The sequence below is a fragment of the Thunnus maccoyii genome, chromosome 22 (assembly GCF_910596095.1).
Source record: "Thunnus maccoyii chromosome 22, fThuMac1.1, whole genome shotgun sequence".
Lineage (NCBI taxonomy): Eukaryota > Metazoa > Chordata > Actinopteri > Scombriformes > Scombridae > Thunnus > Thunnus maccoyii.
The window spans coordinates 17,786,891-17,807,465 of record NC_056554.1 but is presented as its reverse complement, the minus strand read 5'-3'; the positions used below and the strand labels follow the sequence as shown (position 1 = coordinate 17,807,465).

General features: G+C 40.9%; 1 protein-coding gene across 2 annotated transcripts in view; it reads right to left on the bottom strand.

Moving 5' to 3' along the window:
* The window catches only part of arhgef40 (Rho guanine nucleotide exchange factor (GEF) 40), a 40,170-nt gene extending 20,681 nt beyond the window's left edge, over positions 1–19,489 (bottom strand). Inside the window, exons 1-11 of one of the 2 annotated variants that reach the window (XM_042401497.1) lie at positions 19,270–19,489; positions 10,725–10,814; positions 9,770–9,877; positions 6,439–6,724; positions 4,732–5,890; positions 4,223–4,461; positions 3,946–4,134; positions 2,999–3,113; positions 2,255–2,348; positions 2,034–2,120; positions 941–1,057 (exon numbers count right to left, since the gene is read on the bottom strand). In XM_042401497.1, coding sequence (XP_042257431.1) covers positions 941–1,057; positions 2,034–2,120; positions 2,255–2,348; positions 2,999–3,113; positions 3,946–4,134; positions 4,223–4,461; positions 4,732–5,890; positions 6,439–6,724; positions 9,770–9,877; positions 10,725–10,814; positions 19,270–19,272 — 2,487 coding nt within the window. In that variant the 5' untranslated portion in view covers positions 19,273–19,489. The remainder of the gene's footprint in view (positions 1–940; positions 1,058–2,033; positions 2,121–2,254; positions 2,349–2,998; positions 3,114–3,945; positions 4,135–4,222; positions 4,462–4,731; positions 5,891–6,438; positions 6,725–9,769; positions 9,878–10,724; positions 10,815–19,269) is intronic. The other variant, XM_042401498.1, reaches the window with a different exon arrangement.
* Between the last annotated feature and the right edge of the window lie 1,086 nt (positions 19,490–20,575).

The window sequence follows — 20,575 nt, the reverse complement described above, 5'->3', positions numbered from 1 at the left end:
AAAGTCCGAGGACAGGAAAATGTTTTGATCTGTTTGGATAAAGTAATATAAACTGTCAGGGGAAAAAGCCATTAAGAGTCCTTGTTCTTGGACCATCTTTCCTTGATTTATCCTCCACACCCAGTTCATCATGAGTTTCTGAAATCACAGACCACCGCTGGACGACCGCTTATTCCGGCCAGCATCTTCTTATCTTTCCTCCCTTCTCTGTAAACTTCGCCTTCTCTCCAAACTCTCCTTCTTTCCTTTTTGTGGTTTACTGTTTACATCGAGGAACAACTAAATCCTCAATAAGAAACAAATCAAGAACTTACTGCTGATCTACCTGTTAGGCACCATGAACAGGAGTTGCTGTACTTTGCTGTGGTGTTATCTTTGTTGTGTTTACTCTGCACTCATTACACACTATTAGATTTAATTACCAAAACAAGAAATCAGTCATCATACTGAGAGACATGTGAAATTTCCTCCTTAACCTCAGCCTGTAATTAACATTTAGAATAAACTTTTGTCGATGTAAGTCAGTACAAGAACTACTAGTGCTACAGCTGAGAAATAAAACAGATGATGGATTTTCACACTGAAATTAATACTGGAATCAATTCTCCCGCTGTGACATATTGGTATCTACTCTTGAGACCGGTGTGTATATGCAATAACCAAACTGTTAACTCCTCTGTGAGAGAATGTAATTCATACAAGTGACATGAACCTGAATAATTCTGCAAAAAGCGTAGATATCACTTGATCTTAAATGCCTGAAGTGATCATTTCCTGCTCAATTTCCTCAAGACCAATCTAATTCACGCTTAGGTCAGGAAATCTGGCAACCTCAGTTCTGTAACTCTACCGCTGAATAGAAAATTTAGTTGGAATAAAAGAAAGAGGAAAAGAATGGAAAAAATGTTTATTTTCCAAAAAAAATACATGAGTTTCTCACCAGTCTAAAAGCCAGCCAGTCTGAATGACAGTGGGTGAAGTCTCCATCCATCTCTTTGGGCAGCTGTTGCTTGTCTACATACTGCTGAAGGACCACTGTTCCTCGCACCATGTGGACCTGGACAAGACAGGACAGGATTAAGGACACAATACGACAGAGTTAGGATCTATGTCAAAATGATGAGAGATTTTTAAAAAATAAGGCATAAACATAACATATGAAGAGTATAATGCCGTAGCCATGAGCATATTGTAGACTGTAGATACTGTAGACTTTAAAAAGTTAATAATATTTTGCAATGACAGCTACAAATATGAATTTTTGCTCCTTGACATATTTTTTTGAGGTCAAAAAAAAGCTAAAGCATGTCCTCCTATTAAACTCAGATCACCTACATTACTTAACTAATCAACAGGAATACAAACAGTTACTGTACTACTAAACTACAAAATGATCCCAAGAATGCAAGATGCAGAGCCAACAGCTGTTTTTTTTTCTGACAGTGTTAACATCTTTTGGGCGGGACTTCCCTTTAACATGGATGGTTTTAACACTGCCAGGTCGAAATACAAACCACATGGCAAGAAGAATTTTCTCATGCGCGTGTGAAAGAAAGAACTTGCTAATCAATGCAAAGCAATGAGCTGAATTACCAGAAAAATTGAGAGGTATTTGCAAACTCAAGATCAGCCAAATGCATGGAAATCAGACTTATTTATATTCAAGCACCGTGCAAATATGCACTACAGCTAAGAGCATCTGACATTCATCAAATTTCAGCAAGGAACAGAAACAAAGCATGGTTTATAAAATGTTATTTCCTCTTGTATTTCCTCATTTTGCATTTTATATATGAGAGCAGTCATCCCTGTTGTTATGATAATAGGAAAAAGGAGTTTCAGGGACTTTCATTTTGCTAATGTTTCCCCCCACAATTGGTTTGTGTTCCATGTAGGTTTTCTACCTGTGTTTTAACATTTACATTTGCAAATAAAAGACATAAAACTAATTGAACTAAAAGGAATAACTGAATGAAAAATGTTGTATGTGTTTTTGTTGGTCCATAAATTGTAAACATAATTTATGAGCTCACCTCTGCTCCTTCCAGATTATGAGAAGGGGGCTCCTGTTGCTCCTCCACCAAAACCAGAACAGATCCAAGACTGCCAGGAACCAGCACCTGGAACACACAAAAAAACGCACACATAAAAACACATGTGCTTGAGCTACTTGATCACATCTGCAGGCAAATTAAATCACACAAGCAAACATTTAGCACATTTGGCTAAACAACGCTTTATTTTTCTGTCTCACCTGGAACAATTTAAGTGCAGAGAGGCAGAGAGCGGAGGGTGGAGAGCGTCTGCTGTCCATTAACACCGTGAGACCTTTTTCTTTGGCTGCAGGCCTGATGAGGAGAGAAGTGGATGTAGGGTTAAAACAGGGGCAAACAGAAGTTAGAAGAGTTGTACTCTGAAATGAGACTTCTGTGATATGAAAAATAACTGTGTATGCCTACTCTTCCAAAATTATATATTTAGTTTAAAACCATTTATAGTACTTTTTAAAGGATGGTTACAGTAGTGTGTCTTCATATAATTTCTTCCCAAACCTGTTGTGGAAGTTTTGTTTTAACTTGCTGTGAGTGTGAGGTAAACTGGAAATCTTAGATATGTTTCTTAAGGTGACTTTGACTGAGTTTGTTATGGTTTTCTCAGCTTTTTGGCACATTTTCTGTTTGTGTAGCCCCACCTTTTGCTATATTTGGCAAAGTCAGCAAAAAGCAAGTCAAGTCAAATACAATAATGCAGCACGTTTGACTAAACAAGTTTCTAAAACAGCAGTGTAACGAGAAAAAAAAAAAGACTCAAGTCGAAGTAGACGTGCAGCTGAAAGGAGTGCATGAGCAGATGGTGAATCAAAGACAACAGGGATTTTATGTTATTAAAGGGGGTGGTGTGCAATGAAATATTATCCTAAAGCAATGACCAAAGCTATTAAAACCACTGAAATGTATCTCTGAATTAATTTTCTGACTGGAAGCAAATGCAGCCTTACCGAGTGATCCTGTAATAGCTGGCCAGGACCCGGGCCATCTCCTCCTCACAGAAACCTTCTTCTGATCCATCTGTCTCTGTTACAATCAGAGCACGTCCCAACCTGTCCACTGTACCTGGGGTCGGTAGGCATTAAGCATTGAGAGATAAGGCCAAGATAAAGTTGCTGCATGCTGAGACTGATTAGACATTACACTGGTTTATTTGTGTTTTATAATGGTATCATCCACTTTGATTTGGGATAGCAATTTTTAAAGCTTTGGAGCTACAAAAGGAGCATCTTTTTCCCTCATTTCTAAGAAGATTTATGGACATTTATCCACAATGGACATCAGATATATTGATATCTCTGGAGAATGTAAGTCACACTGAATCTAACAGTATGTGTACCATGTATGTGTGTTCAGATTTGACTGAGTTATGACTAAGACGATGAAGAAGAAAAAATGGGTGCGATTTTTGATTGGGTGCTAACGCCTGGGAAACAATGGATGCGTGAGCAGCGCCTGTGCACTGCAGAACCTCTTGCTTTTCATTTCGGCGCCCATGTTAACAGGTTAGAGCAGCCACACAGCCGTCTCACACGGGCTGCTATGTCGCGTCATCTAGAGATTTGAGGTCTTGCCTTTTTTCTCAGCGTGATGCGCACGGTTCTCAGCAGAAATAGACAGGGAACACGATAGAAAGATAGGGCTGCCAGTGGCAGAAGTGCCACAGCAGTTCAGTGACGCACATGCACTGCTGAGGTTCAGGCATCCAGTGTGTCCCAGGCGTAATGGTTAAAGCCCACATTAGCCCACTTATGTACATAGGTGTACAGGACAACAGCAACAAAGAGAACAACAAAGTCACACATCTACAAGACTAACTGCAAAGGCTCTCCATGTGCTGGATAGTTTTTATGCTGACTAGCATGACAAAAATACGTTAGACCTGTAAAATACTTGCCTGTCAACTTTAGCTTCCCTGACTGGAGAAGCTCGGTGTCCAGTTCCCTAAGCAGAGGAGGCTCTTTGGGTGTAACGCCATTTAGTTGGTCAGGACACGTCTCTGCTGTCCCTGCCTCCTCATTCGAGTGGTTAAATAAGGATGTGCCTGATTGACCATTACAGACAGGCAAAGATTCAGCTTTTGTCTCTGTCAAGAGATACAAAGGTTATAGAAAATATTCTAGTGGTATTTTAGAACCTAATGTTCATGCATTAAATTACAGTTTTCTTCACACCTGCACTGCTTTTCTTTGTGTTTTCTGTCCCCTCATCAGTTGATGTGCGCTCTCCATCGGGTTCGTGGGCCTGTTCTTTTGGCTCTGATTGGTTCTCTTCTGTGATTGGAAGTTGTGTTGAGGTAGAGCCAGTGGTGGGACTTGGTTGAGGAGTTTTACCCTGCAGTTTCGAGACCCTCTGGTGTGCACGGCCACCAGACCTAGCCCTCCCTTTGGCCCCCCTTCCCTTCCTCTTCCTCCTTAAGACAAAGCACAGGAAGGTTTTAATAAGGTACAAAAGAAAGTTAATAATTACATTGTTCAGACATAATGTTCTTCAGGATTTGTTTAAGATGTGTCTTTTGCATCATCGGCTTCAGGCCTATATGTGTGTAAGTTCGGACAACCTGTACCTTGTGCCCTGAGGTTTACACCTAAGTGTTTCTGATTTGTACTTTCATATGTAAGTGCGAAAAATCAAAACAAATAAGAAGAAAGAGCTTGGTGCCCCATAAGAGGTAAATCTGTACCTTGGAACTCTGAATCCTGCGGTTTTAACTTCCTTTCCTCTGGGACACACTCTGTTCTCATTTTTTCCGTCATCCCTTTCTTCTGTCACCTTTGCATTGGATGAACTCTTCATTTTAGTTCCACTGTTAGTGATCTCTCCGCCTGCTGAAACTCCAGTGAATGGTCTTTCTGGTGCATCTGATGTCGGGGTGGTGGCATCACTGTCTTCGCTCAGTGGTTTTTCTGTATCCTCAAAAACAGAGTCTGAATGAGATCCGTGATCTGAGTGGCCCTCTATAACATGCCCAACTTTGTGGTTCGTCATGTCAAGGATTTCATTTGTGACCAAACTATCGCCACTCTCAGAGTCTTTACTTCTATGGTCATCTCTGCTTGGCTGTGTGAGCCCATTAGTCTCTCTCTCCCTTCCCACGCCAGGCCTCCTCTCTTTGAACGGGCCATCAAAATAAAGCCGGTGGTTTTCCAGGCCCTCAGAGTCTCTACTTATTTTATCTCCTTCATCTGAGTCATGAACAGAAGAGGAGTAAGACCGCCTTCCTCTGCCTGGTTCAGTGACCCCTGTTGGAGGCCTAGGCGATAACACGTCACCTTTGGGGGTCACCCCATCTCTTTTGGCCCCAAAGGCAGCTCGAAAGCTGCCAAATCCTTCCATTCTCCCATAACCCCAAGCTTTTCCTTTCCGGAGTTTAATGGCCTTACCTCTCCTACACAGAGGCAAAGTCTTGGTCTTACAGATCCCGTGCATCTCCAGGTACCTCTGCCTTGGGTCAACCCCTCCGTCAGGACCACCTCTGGGCTCCAACAGCTCTACATAGTCCCCGTCAAGCTGAGGGTGTCTTGCTGTCCGCCCAAGCCCATCTTCACTGCGCCTTCGCCGGGGAGCAGCAGACTCGGAGTCCAAGCCATCTGGTAAATCATCATCTTCCTCCTCATCCCAGGACCAGGAGTCCAGTTCTCCAGAGGATGAGCCACCCCAGCCCCCAAGGGTGCTGCCCCCCTCACTGGGTAGGCGGTTGGATATGGAACCCTCGTGGTTGGACATCAGGCCCAGCTCCTCAGAGGGGTCGTGGATGAATTTCGGGTAGACAACCTCCTTCCATGGAAGGCGCACCACACCATCACATGTACTGACCAAGCAGGTGTCAAGACCCCCACCAACTGTGAAGCGACAAGAGAGGAGTAAGAGTAAATTAGAACATTGTGTGCTACTTAAGCCAAGTTTACCGTATGTCAAGTCACTCTACTTAAAATAAGAAGACACAAACATAAGCTGGGTGGAAAACAAATGTTTTCAGTTTTAAATTTTTGTTACGTCATTCTTTAGCTCTGTTGCTAGGTTTTTCTTACTGCCCACTGACACAATATATCACTCCTATCTCTTGTTGCCCTTCCAAATGCCATCCCTTGTTCGTAAATTTGTCTCCACTAGACATGCACACATCTGTTTTCCCTGTAGTCTTCTTCACAGTCAAAGCTGCAAAGGTTTAACTAATTTTCACCTAAAAACATGATAATAAACATAATCCTAGATTAGATTAACCTCATAGACTTTGTCCTGACTTTTAACCTTCTAAAAAAAGAAATCAGATCAGAAATTAATTTTAAAAAATATCTGTTTTATCCTGGTTGTTTGGGTAGAAATGCTTTCTCGTGTTTGATGTGAGAACAGAAAATTTAAACGTAAGTGAAGGGTATCCTTCCCTTACCTTCCCTCTTGTGGCCCCGTTCTTTGTTGACACTGTGTAGCCACTCAGTGGTGAACACAAGGGGGTGTTGGGACTCAGGTACCAAGATTTCCTGGACAGTGCGTCCCCCAGGGGCCAGACATTTTAGGGCCAGTCGAGGGCAGCGTGTAGAGAAGGGCACCACCTGCAGGTAGAAGTCATTACTGCGCAGGAGCCTCCAGTCTAATGTGGAGAGCTGGACGACCACTTTTTCACCCAGACACAGGGGCCAGCCAGAGTGAAGGAACAGGCAGCCCAGGTACTGAGACTGAAATGAAATGTAGAGAAATAGAAGAAGAAAAGGAGAGGCAGAATGTGTATTAGATGTATAATTAAAATTAGCAACTATCTGCATTAAAATTACATCTTACATGCATCTACAAGTCTTCTCTCTTTACCTCTTGTGTTGTGCAATCACTGCTCTTTTGAAATCTCATCTTTCAGAGCCCCCTCTTGCCAAAAATCGTATCTAATGCTCACACACAATCTGGCCCTACCATTCACAAAACACAACCCGCATGAGCCAGTTGGAGCCCTCCTGCATGTCTGTGTTTGGCTGAGGTACTCGGATGAGTCGAGTTTCTAGAACTGATACCACACCAGTCAACAGAATTCACAAGCTCAACTGGTCAAAAGCCAATTCCACATACAAATGTCCCGACATGTGACTCACACGGTGTTTTCTAAAGTGTAAAACTGCTTAGCTAGCATGACACAGTGAAAAGACTCTAAATAGCTGCCCAGAGTCAATGTGAGTCACACAGAAACATGCAGATAACCAGCTCTTCACAACAGCCAGCCACTGTTAAAGCAGTTCACTGTTTTATAAGCAGAAAACACATCAAGTAGCTCTGTAAAACTGAGAAAATCAATCTAAATCATGCACACTAAACAACATGGGTCTAAATATAGAAATTCCTACAAGGAATAGTAGAACTCATTTATTTAGGTAGAGGAGAGAAGGCCCCTAGTGTGAGCCTATGCACCATTAATCTACCGATCTATATAGAAAAATACACCTTCATCCAAATACTATTCCCACCTAAATCAATCTCGTGTCGTATCTAATATCCCCTCTCTCTCTCTCATAGTCTGATGTACAAAACTCACCCAGAACCTCTCTCTGCTGTTCCCAGTCACGTCTAATCGACTGACACAGGGCTGCTCCCTCCCCCTACATACCCTCCAGACTCACGAGACGTGATCGAATTATATTCCTGATTCGACCTCTCCTCCATCTTCTCTTTTCTCTCTCTCTGTCCCTTATTCAATTTCTTCCCTTATTGCCTCCCTCCTGTCTCTTTGCGTGTCTGTTCTCTTGCAAAGTGGTAAAGTTTCAGGGGAAACAAAATTGTGATATCTGTCAGGGTGGATATTTGCATTAAAAAGCATGTGTGACTTTTGCTCTTTTAAAAAGTTTGTCTGTTTTGAGTCAGTCCACATTCTGTAACTCTCTGTGTCTCCTCCAGTCCCCCCTCCCTCCTCCTCCTCCTACTTCTTCCTCAATGTACCCCAGTGTTTACTCCTTCTTCACCGCCTCCCATTTCTCAACCATTCCTCAATCAGCCTACTATAGTCTGCGACTTCCAGCATCTTCTCTTTTTTCGGACACACACACACACACGCGCACATGCAACCACGGTGAATGAAAGCCATGTTCATTCTCTCCTTCCACTCCCACCGCTTTTCTGTTACTCACTCTCGCTTTCTCTCACAGCAGTAACACACTCACATATGGAAGGAATTAACGTCATGACTCACAGTCTAACTCCCGTCCCAGGCAGCTCTACTCAGCGACAATGAAAACATAGTTTGCTCACAATGCATGTGCATGTGTGTGTGTAAGTCCAGGAAAACTGAAGAGGGAAATATGAGACAGTTCTCAGCCTGCCAGCTTGTGCTAAACAGTGTGTGCTGTTTATCTTTGCGTACGTGTGTATCGGAAAGTAAAATAAAAGGAACGCTGTTCAGTATAAACCTCCGAGCTTTGCTTTACGTACATGTTGCATCTTATTTGTTTGTGTGTGAGAAGCACAAAGTACGAGAGAGTTCACAATGTTTGCATAGTAGTGTATCCTGTGATACTATTTCCATACATTTGCTTTTGTGCTTAAGCTTAACAACCAGAAATCCTTTACTTATGCTTCATTTCACCATATTTCACGCGTCTCTGTCTATTCAGTAGAGCTTCCAAGGCAGGACACACCTACCTCTGCAGGTCACAGCGGCTGATAAATCTCAAATTTCACCAGCCACTTTAACTAATTTTCCTTCCAGCTAGTGTTTTAGAGCTGACTGGACCCTCCACAGTGTAGTTAGTAACCGGCGTAGGGTCACGCATGTGTCAAATTATGCATGCCTTGAACTCTCTCTTTGCACTGGGGTCTTCATGACACCAGATACTGTGACACTCATTAAATTCATAATGTGGTGCAGCACTGGAAAATGTTCAAATATAGTGTCATTTTAATGGTCAGCATTCATGGAAGTGAAGTCTTGTGACCTCACCTTTTCTTGTCCTTTAGGACTTGAGACTTGAATTATAACTTTGTTTCAACTGACTTGAGACTTGACAAGACTTGAGACTTGATTTGGAATTGCACTAAAACACTTGTGAAAATGTGAAACCTTAGTGAAGACTCATTAAGGTTTCTTACTTGTCCTGACTTGTCCTGACTTGTTCTGACTTGTTCTGACTTGTCCTTTGGAATTTGAGACTTGACTGAAGACTCTCAGTTGACTTGAAATCAAACCTCAGAATTGCTTTAACGACTCGTGAAATTTGGCTTGGACTTGTGAAGACATAAGACCTCACATGGCCTTGATGTTTAGGACTTGAGACTTCACTTTGACTTGTATCAATTGACTTGATCTTGCCCTAATAGGCTTAAAAATGTGAAGCCTTATAAAGACTTGTCCACCAGAACTAGAGGCTTGACTTAAGGCTTGTTTTGACTGACTTGGACTTGCCTCAAAAGGCTTAAAAACAAATTAAGCTTTAGGAAGACGTATTATGTGACTTTGACATGACTAAACACTTGCCTTGAATGTCTCAATTGACTCTGTCTTTCCCCAAAAGACTTAAAAACAAGAAAAACCTTATTAAGACTTGTAACTTTCCTTTAATCTCTTTTTGACTGACTTGAGACTTGACTTGGACTGCCACACAGACTTTCGTGCATTAATTTGAGTCAAAGAGCTAACAGCTGGTACATTTCTCACTCTACACTTCTCTCATTTGACAGATGATTGTGCTCTGATTATACAGCTTTGTGTGTGTTCTCATCTGCAGTGTTTGCAGTCTGGAACTCACACAGGCATGCTGCTGGAGTTTGTGCAGGAGGTGCTTGGCAGGAACGAAGTAGTCCAGGAGGTAGCGAAGACTGTCATGTTGATAGGTCGACTCCAGGACAGAGAAGACCTAGAAAAATATGTAGAAGGGGCAGATGATTAGCACAAAACAAAAAGCTGTAGACTTCACAAATCACTGCTTTCATTGTGAAATCCTTTCTTCTTCGAAACATCAACTTCTCATGAAGTAAGAACAGTCTTTGTTTCAGTTGCACTGCCATGCATTTGTGACTGTATCCAATGGATTTCGAAAGGGTTTCGTTTGCCCAAGAGTGGAAGAATTTCCTCGACTCAGACAGCATGTAATCAGAAATTCAAAACGTAAAAATCACAAAGGCTGCTTCACTTGATCCTTATTATTTCATCAGGCAGTTTTATTTTTCCATAGCAGCAAAGAATTATGAATGGGAGCTACATGGAAACTTGGAACAAACCAATTACAAAACTCTCATTATTTAACATACTGAGAATGGGTTGTTGCTGAAACAATGCTTGAAGGAAAATATGAGGATTACACATGACAACACATATGACTTTTGTGATGCTAAGCCGAAGATAAAAGAGCGTAAAGTTGCACCTGTAAGATATCGAATCACTTTTACCCAGCTGACCGCTCTTTCCTACAATGGAAGTTAAAACTTAAAATGAAAAGAGTTGAAGTGTTTGGCAGTACAGGTCATGTCAAGATCCTGGTTGGTGGAATAGAGTTTGACTATAATTGACCAGCTAGATAGATTTTGTTTGTGTTGGCTTCAAGCTGCAGTTTATATCCGGAGAAGGCCATTTTATCTGCACAGAACATCGCCTTCCCCACATACTCCAACACCCTTATCATTTAATTGAATCTGCATTATTTATATACCCATGTTTATTACTGCAAAGACTAGAATTAAGGTGTGTGTGCTTGTGAGATCTACCTGGGAGAGGAGGGGCGGCGCTGTGCTCTCAAAAGGAGGATAAAGAGACGAGAGCGCCCCCTGCACACAATCCTCCATTGCCTCCGAACCCTGAAAGAGAGAGAGAGACAAAGATGGTAAGAAAGGGTTAATCCATAAACGGACAGTGAGTCAACTCTAATGTCTGTGTTTGTGTTTAACAGCCGGCTTGTCTCGCCTTTTGTTGACACACATACACACACACACAGTGACAAATATACACACATACTCTACTTTCAACTTCCTGTTGTATGGTCTGGGGAGTGTCAAACATTTCCTTCGAGGCCCAGTGAATGTAAGTACCCCCAGAAACAAAAGAGTCAAACTACTCCCTAATACACACACACACACACACACACACACACATACACATAAGTACATACCGTACATGCATGTGCAGATGCATGTACATTAACATGCACACACACATACACGTGCACGCACACACACACACACACACATCATAACACTGGGCCGGCCAGTGAGGTGGAGGGTGACAGAGCAGAGCACGCAACACATACAGTGTTTATTTTTCTACATGGCCTGTTGGCATGGCAACCTGCAACTTTTTCTCTCTCTTTCCTAACCTCTCTCTTTCTCGCTCCCTCCCTCCACACTTCCTCTCAAACCTACCATCTGCTTCTCTTCTCAGTTTTTTTTTTATCCCCGTAGCTGCTCTTTCTTTCCTCATCTCTCTTTTTTTTTTTTATACCCAACTTTCTTTGTTTCACCTCCATCCGACTCTCTGAATATCATCTGACAACAATTATGTCGAGATTCTCTTCAACAGTCGGCATATTGTGCAGAATAACTACAACGACCGAGGGGATGGACAGAAAGCCATGGGAGAAAACCCAGAATGGGTAGAACAGAGTGTACGGAAAAAGAGAAGAGCGGCTAGCGAGGGAGGCCAGGAGGGAATGAGTTGGTGGTGGTGCGGGAGGTTTATGGAAGAAGATCTAGGTTCAACAGTATGTGAAAATTATTTTTGAGGTTTGTTTATATGTACAGAGGGGGTTTGGGGTTAGCCACAGAGAAGGATAGAATGAGTACCAAAAACAGGAAAGTATTTGTAGTTTTTCTGAGACTAACTTACGCAACTCAGTCTGAAATGTACTGGCAAAATTAATTAAAATGAAGGTTAAAACAAATGTCAAGAATTGTTATTTTACCAAAGCATGGAAGAAAGAAGGAGAAAATGGAAATTTAGGCTCTGAAGAGAACAAGCATTAAGGTGGAAAATGACTGGGGCCACTGGAGGTCAGTTTCTGAATGGAGGGTTGAGAACCAAAGAGGAAAGTCTGAGACTTATAAACAAGACAGAACACTTAAAAAACATCACATCCGACCTACAGTATAACTCTAGTTGGAGACCTGTTCTGCTGAGGTTGCTCAGGGTCATTCACAGGAGATGTTACGTCTTGTTTCCTTATCCACTCTCTTGGCTGCAGAGCAAATGTTTTCAACTGTGACTTCAGTCCTTATGGCATCAACAGCAGAGTGACACTGGGCTCAAAATCCTATTGATTTATTTTTACATAGTCACAGAAGAATTTTGGAAAACAAATGACAAATCTTGCATAAATGTTGCTGAACACGGCTCAGGTTTCCAGAAGCAGAGAAGCTCAAAGGTCATCTTAGTGTGCTGGGTTTCAGTGAACAAAACCACTAATTCTCCAGTAAGTTTTTTTTTTTGGCAGGCACACATACTGTAAAATGCTCATATTAAAAGGACATAAGAGTAATTATTTAATTCATCCTTTTTTATCTTAAAAAAGTAAAAAAATTCTGCCATTTCATAGAAGTTTCTGAGCAATTAACCTTTTTAGGAGTCATTACATTGAAACAAGGCAGAAAAAAAGCAGCGGTGCACTTCATTGCACCACTCCACACTGGAAACAAGTTAAATTAAGCCACCACATTTGAAGATATTCTCTTTCTTTACAAAAACAAGCAAGATTTTAAGACCAAGACTAGATTAAATAAGTTGTAAGAAGTAAAAACAGACAGTTAAAGCAGACATATGTTATTGTTTGATACTGTAATAGATTTGGAGATGTTTCTTACTCATGTATAAAAGTCTCCAACATTACCCTCTAACTTAAATGCAACACAAATCTTGCAATGTTTGAAAAAGGGGTTCAAGTTGGTTAAATTAAAGTCTGTGTAAAGACATACCGTACATCTTTTATACAGGAGAAGGTGTCTCAGTGTGTAGAAGATGGTAAACAACAGTCAGTCACAGAGCGTGCTGTAATAGGTGTAGTTGTAAAAGAGGTTCAAACTGCCTTCTGGCTCACTGACAGAACATATTTAGTCTAGTAAAAGCACAGCGGGGGGTTCAGGGGATTGCAAGGCAAGACAGCAGGAGCTTCCTCTTAGACTGAAACCTTTTTAAAGCATCCCACAAGACTTGAGTTAATTCAACATGATGGTGAATGAAAGTAAAAGCTAAAACATATTGCTGATCTGACAGTGGACACTTTCTGATGTCGTTTTAATGTCTGTTTTCTCAAATGCACGACACTTTTTTGTATGTGTCTACTGTAAGTATGTACTGTACTGTATTCTGCCTTTGCACAGCTTCCGTACATTCATCAGAATCAAGCTGAATGGGAACAACTGTAAAATTTGAGTTCATCTGGCTCAATAGAGCCTCTCAGTATCAAATATGAGGTTTGTGTTTGAGAGCAGCCGCACAACAATGTACCACTCATAGTGCTTCATTACTTAAGTGTTGGTACAAATGGGCCATTGAAGTTTGAAGAGCTTATCTAAAACCACTTTTTAAACTCATTAGCTACAATTTCATACCAACACTTTTGTTGATATTGTGACTGGCAGACAAGCTAAAATCAATGTAGCTTACTTAGTTTCAAGCTAGCTCGCCTGCAACAATATTTGGTTTGGATGTGTGATGAATAATTGTATGCCACCAGAGCCTTTTACACCATGTTCACTCAACATTGACTCTCTTTGTGTTTGCATGCCTGTATACACAGTTTTCGACAGGATACACCACTGATAATATCCAAAGAATGGAATTTCAGTCTGGCAGCACAATACAGACTGCTGTCTAATAGAGAAGAAAAGAGTGATGCTGCTTTTCTATCAACTCACAAAATCCTGTAAAATTAATACTGCTTATTTAATGTATTAGCAACACAGCTATGTCATATGTTTGGTCTGGGTAACAGGTCAAGATGATTTATTCAGCTATACTTCACTCCTGTTTAACCTAGCTTACAGTGCATCTGATGCAATTAGTTAGTCTTCCTTTCGTTCACAGAACCGTGCATACACATGAAACAAAGCCCTGATTAAATTTGTAAAATAGGTTACTTTTCAGAGTCCAAGACAGAAGGAAACTTTCATGAAAAACCTGGCGCCTCTTGAAGGGACTAAAGGTGTAATCCACTTACTCTTCAGTCGGATACTTGATGCTAATGCACTCACATGTCTTACTGTAAGTAAGTCACTTTGGACAAAAGCATCTGGAAATCGAGGCTTTGCATCTATCAGACATGTCCTTGCAAATGCTACCAGCATCATTTGCATTCTTTTTGAGAACTAGCTGTACACACATGCATTTCCAAAGACGACCAAACTAGAAAGACGATGAGGAACAAGTCTCAGCTAGGAGCTTGACAGGAAACATGTCGGATTATTTTAGAATTAAAGCCTCGACCACAGAAGTGCATGTGACTATTCATACTTAATAAACAGACTTGTTTCTAAGCAATGCCTTCCTAGTAAATGTCTTTCAAACACATGTCATCAGTCTGGAACAAATTGTGCAGCGGGGAAAGTACTGCTCAGACTCAATTGTATTCGCTAAATGTGTTAAGTGTAGTTAAAATAGTACAAACAAAATATTAGGGGTAATACGGAGAGTCATTGCAGTTTTTATAAAGTTTTTAATGAATTTACCAAATACATGGTAAAATTATGTATACATGTATTTTGTAAAGATACCCTCCATTGATGTATTAAGACATAAAAATCCTCTGTTTGGAATAATAAATTGTGTTTGATCTGAGTTTTATTCACAAAAAACTTCAATTACATTGTTAAATATCCTTTAAATTACTTCCACTTTCTCCCTGAAAAATCCTGAATCTATGAATATGCAAATATGTTCTATTTCAAAAGTTTACTTGATGACTCCTACTTAACTAAAAAGTCCATTGTCAGTGTATGTGCACTGGAGGCTTCAAGTTTCCACACCACATATGTATAAGTTGCATACTGGACCACTAATGGCTCCCAAACTAGTTGTGATGTCACAAATCATACCTCTGAGTACACGCCTTAAACTCAGATTTTTGGTGAGCGAAATGTTCCACTTGCAGCAGATGAATGTGAAAACAATCTTCTGGTGCCAAACTCATTCTGCACAATGAAGCTTAAACATCCAAATGAAGGAAGAAGAAGACAAACAGATATTTGGGTGGAGGGGAACTTGTTAAAAGTAATTGTGAAACTGGAATTCCATATTTCAGTTGCATGGTGACAGCTGAGAAAACTCCATCCACTGAGAAAAACTGTGAGATGTGGTTGAAAGTGCTGGTCAAAAAGTATTAAGTGAACCATGTTTTTCTTTCTTTTGTCAGGCTGTATGAATAATATAACAACTGACTCAGAGCTCCCATGAGACTCTGGGTTGTATCATGTTGTTTTTGCTTACTAATTTACAGATTGACAAACCGTCAGGATCAGTTTTTATCTGCTTACTGCTCTGGCACCAAAAAATATCAACATGGGTGGCATTTGCAAACGTCACACTCACTTTGTCCACTGTTATTTACGGTCAAAAGTGTGTGTGTATGTGTGGAAAAGTGTGTTCATGTAGCACCTGGTGTGTCAGTGAAGACAGCGTGCATGAGTGTGCATCCTCCTATTTGTGTGTTGAATACAGACACACTGTACGGAATCGGGGTTTGTCATTTTTGCGTCAGACTTCCTGTCTTTCTCCCATGTACGCAAGCTGAAACGGAAGAGGCAGCCATAGTCATCCAAACAGATGCTTGATGCAGAGAGAAAAATAGGAGAAGGACAAAGCAAGAAAGTGAAAACTCAAGTGGCTTTGTAATGTACTGTATATAACACTTGAAACGTCCTTCAAGCTGGTTTAACTTATTGATGCATGAGTGAATAGAGAAACTGATTGAAAGGGAGACAAAGTGACAGAGAGACATTGAGAGAACTATAGAGAGAGAGGGTTCAGACAGAAAGAGGAAAAGAGAAAAGACGGAGGAGGAGGAGGAGGAGGAGGCTGACCAGTGGGAGAGATCGATGGGAAACAAGAGCAGCACCAACTATGATAGAAACCAGATGTAGACCCCTACAGTACACGAAGGACAGAGAAAGAGAGGAAGGGAGATAGAGCAGAAAGGAGCTGGGAGAAAGGGGGGCTGACAGAAGATGACATGATTTGTATAAAAAAAAAAAATAGAAAGAATGCAACAGAGAAAGAGGGATCAGAAAAGTAGAAGAGGGGAGGCGTAGAGAGGAGACGGGGATAAAGAGGCAGACAGACAAAGGGAAAAAAAGAGGATGAGGAAAGAGGAGAGCCCCTGAAACTGATTTCCTTTCTTAAATCTTCCTGTATAATCTAACCTGACATACAGTAGGTCAAACAGCTTGCCGAGATCTTTTACGGATTTAAGTGCCACAGTCTGTTGCTGAGGCAAGTTTCACACAAGATGAGATTTCACACAACCCTTCATCCATTCATTGTCTCATATTCGAATAGTGCGTAAGGTACAAGTAGTGTATCATGAGAGATGAGAGATCGTGGCAGTTTGATACATTTGGTGGTGTTATTGGTCTTTTTGGCGGCTGAAATTTCCCAATATAACCTACAAAGTAGCTTTAAAGCAGCTATAGTCAATATTTATATGTTAACAATGGATCACAGTTATGAACTCGACTTTGAAAACTCTCCCCTCAGCTCTAGCTTAGTAGCATCTTTCAGCTGCCTGCCTGCAGCTTTACTGTTTTGGTTCACTTGCGTGGCTCTCATCAGCATTGTTTTCAGCCTCAGTAGGCAGCTGTTTTCAGCAATGAAGCTCTAAAAACTGACTTTACACTATATACCCAACACTAAACAGCAAACAGGCAAAGTTAGCGACTCGCTGGTGAACACAGTGGAGCATTTAGCAGCTTAAGAACCAGATATTTCCCTCAGGAGTTGGTGGAGACCAAAACAGAGCTAAAAGGAGAGTCAATATTGGACTTAAACACAACTTGAAATGCAGTGGTCAAATGACAATCAAATGACAAAAGGCAAGATCAAAGAGATCAAAACTACTTTATTTGGAAGTAAAACTGAAAGTAAGCACACCTGAATTGTCAGTAATAATCCTTCCCTGCACAGAAAAACTATGTGCGCACAACTACTGTAAGTTTAGTGGCTGAAAATTGAAAATCAGTAAGAGCCATAATATTGAATAATTCTACGCCATTCATGTATCTGGAGAGCCGACAGGAAGTCAACTGGCTCGATCAGATAAGGTTGGCATCTTTCCACATCTCAGCAATTAACTTGGTGAGTATGTTGTCCTTATTACTCATAGAAACAATGGCCAAAACTACAAAAATAAGTTAAACTGTAAAAAAAAAAAAAAAAAAAAAAAAAAAAAAAGCAAAAACTAGAATTATCCTTCAATTTCAAGATCACATTTTCTATGTATTCTGAATTTTTACAACAAAGTTAAGATGGAATTCATGCTGAAATGCAAATTAAAAATAAACAAACTGCTTGGATGTCCCATAAAGACACTGATTCGATGCCCACGAGCAACAGAGTTCAGCGTTGAAAAGTGACCATCCTTTTTCTGCCTGTACTGTATGTGTCAGAGAGTCTTGACAATCACAGGAAACTCAGTTAAAGATTCCTGTGATTGACAACATAGCTGACCCCGTCTGGAGAGTTTTAGTGCTGTTATCTCCACCCGCCTGGTACTCCAAGCAGATTAAAACAAACACAGAGAATCATTTGCTAACTTTCATCAGACTTTTTTTTTTTTTTTTTTTTTTAAATCTTGCCAAACTCCTCGAGGATTGTTACATCCCATTTGAGTTTCAAAATCAGAGCACGCCAGACAGAGGGAATGGAAATATCCTCTGTCACATATTCTTGGCAAAGGCGTTCAGTTTGTGTGTGTGACTGTATGACTTTGTGTGCGTGCATAGCTCCTTGCTGATGCATTTTAACACCTATGTGCATGTGTTAGCAGCCATGTTTGTCCCTGAGCGAGTATGTGTGATTGAATTCATTCCTCTTGCGGTGTTTTTATGTACTGGGCAAATGTTGTTTGGATGATTGGTCACTAAAACAGCTGATGCAGTCACTCCAATGAGCTCGGTGTAACAGAACAAGTATTTTCACTGATGATTTTGCTGTGATTTTGCTGTGTTTATGTGGTTTGTGTGTACATCTGTTGTTGTTTTCCATTCTAAACTTTCCCAATTGGCTACCGAGGGAGATGAAACTGTACAGCACATGTTCTTCCTGCCCTGAAGTCCATGCCATCCCTTGTTCCCCTTTCTCTCTCTTTTTTATTTCTCTCTCTCTCTCTCTCTCTCTCTCTCCCGCCCCCCCTCTTTTCTCCCAGGTCCAATGTGGAAAATGCGGCATCACTGAAACCACCGCTGCTGCCGTCCAAGTCTCCTAAAATAAAAAGTAACCCTACCCTCCTCTTTTATTCCACTCTTTCCCTCTCCAGCTCTCCCTTTCTCTCTGCTTTTTTCACTTCCTCTCTCTGCCAAACTGCTCCACCCTGCCCCGCACACAGAATCGGGGGAACATGATCTAAATTTTTTTTCTGTTAATTCCTTTCTTTCTTAATTTTATTTGCCTCCTTATATGTGTGCGTGTGTCTGCCTGCCTGCCTAACTCATCTCTCTGTCTCTGCGCCTCTGTATGTCACTGATCACACCATGTGTGGGTGGAGATGGTAAACAAAATCCCCAGAGATGCAACAGAGGGTTTATTCTCTTTCTTGGAGCCCCTTATTCCCTCTACAAGTCAACCACAAAAAAGACACCCAAAGTTAAATCATGTCATTAAAATTTGCTTGCCATTGGGATTTGACAACTTTGTACGCAATTAAATAAACTGCTGACTTATCCTCTAGCCAAAATCCAATGCGTGCCTCTCTGAGAAGTGATGAAAAGATACATAAAAGTAATGCTGTTTGAAGTTTTCAAAGCACATATGGATGCCTGGATGTTTGTTTAATGCTAAAGTATCCTAAATCTGACAATTTTAACTAAATTTAAGGGAGGCAAAACTTTAAAATGTCACGTTACCATAAGTTAAAAACAGAAAACCCTATAATAACAGCCTACAGGACTTAAAAAATGAAAATAATGGCACGTGCCCTATGTTTGGAAATATTTTGTGATACATGACTAAAGCTTGAACAGTAACAGTGTCTCTTCTTTTGCTAGGAAACTATTTTTTTTAGCATTTCCCGGACAGATCTGGACTCTCCATTTGCTTAAAAAAGTGGGGACTTACCATGACTTCAGTCGGGAATTCCTACATAGTCCTCAACTCCTTTCCTGGATTCGCTTCCTCTCCGCATTCTCCGCAAAAAACTTTCTCCCTTCACTTCTTATAAAAGTCTTATTAAACAGCCTCCATTACTTCCTTTGACTGATTTCAGCGCGTAAAGAAAAAAGTCTGCCTCTCTTCCCCGGCCTTCCACACTCTGCGCTGTATTTCCCAGCCCTGGGAATGTCCAAGCTGCATATCCCACCCCACCCCCTTCCCCCACCCCCTTCTCCGTCTGCCCGGCAGTCCCACGCACTCCCACCTCCCTCTCCTCCTCCCTCTTCTCCTCTCACCTAACAAGAGCCCCACAGTCCCTCTCAGCGCTCAAACTTTCCATTTTTTACCCCCAGAGTAACTTAAATGAATAGACAATTTAAAAAAAAGCCGTTACCCCACCCAGTGCGGTGTAATTGCAAAAAGAAACTTCTGATGTTTTATTGTTTGGCTGTTGGAGAAATTGCACGTTCTTTATACTCAGTGGGAGATAATTAGTCTCTTTGTAATTAAGCTTAATTTAATAAAAATGTGGCAGTCCTAGAAAATACTCAAATTATCAATGCTACAGTGTGTCTGTTTCTATTTTCTTACAATGGCTGCGAAAGAACCACAATGATAAAGAACAAACACTTTACACTTTTTTTTTTTTTTTTTAGCAGAATGGATTTTACTCCACATTGTTGAGGTTATAAGCGGTCTTAAAGATGGCTCTTTTGCCGCCCATCTGACATTAAAGAAGGGTTAAAGGAGTACTCCACCCATTTTGTATTGGACTTCCAAAGAAGCTTGGGAGACTTGCAGGAAAAAAAGAGAATGGTCAAAATCCATCTATCAGAGCTCAAAATATCCTGACTTTAAGATCCCATGGATCATGCTGCCATGATGTGTAGAAATGTCTCCTTGTGACATCATCAGGGTTATTTCCTCAAACTTTAGACAGCTTTGCAAAAGATAGCCAGCCCTGATGGGAATGTAAGGTTAACTCTTATGACTCTGATTTTAGTAAGGAAGTAAGTTATCTAAGGGATTAAATGGTGTGAGAGTAAGATTTACGCCATGCAGCGTCTAAATTAAAAGTTCAACTTGAGATGTAATGATACAGTGTTTGATTTCATGGGAATCATACAGTAACACAGACCTTTACCTAGAATTTACAGACTCAACTAAATCTGTTATCCTGCTGTCTGTTGAGAGCTCCTTAAACTTTCTATCATCCAATTTACGGGGGAAACCAACCCTAACGTCGCCTGCATAATATTTGGCTTTTTTTCAA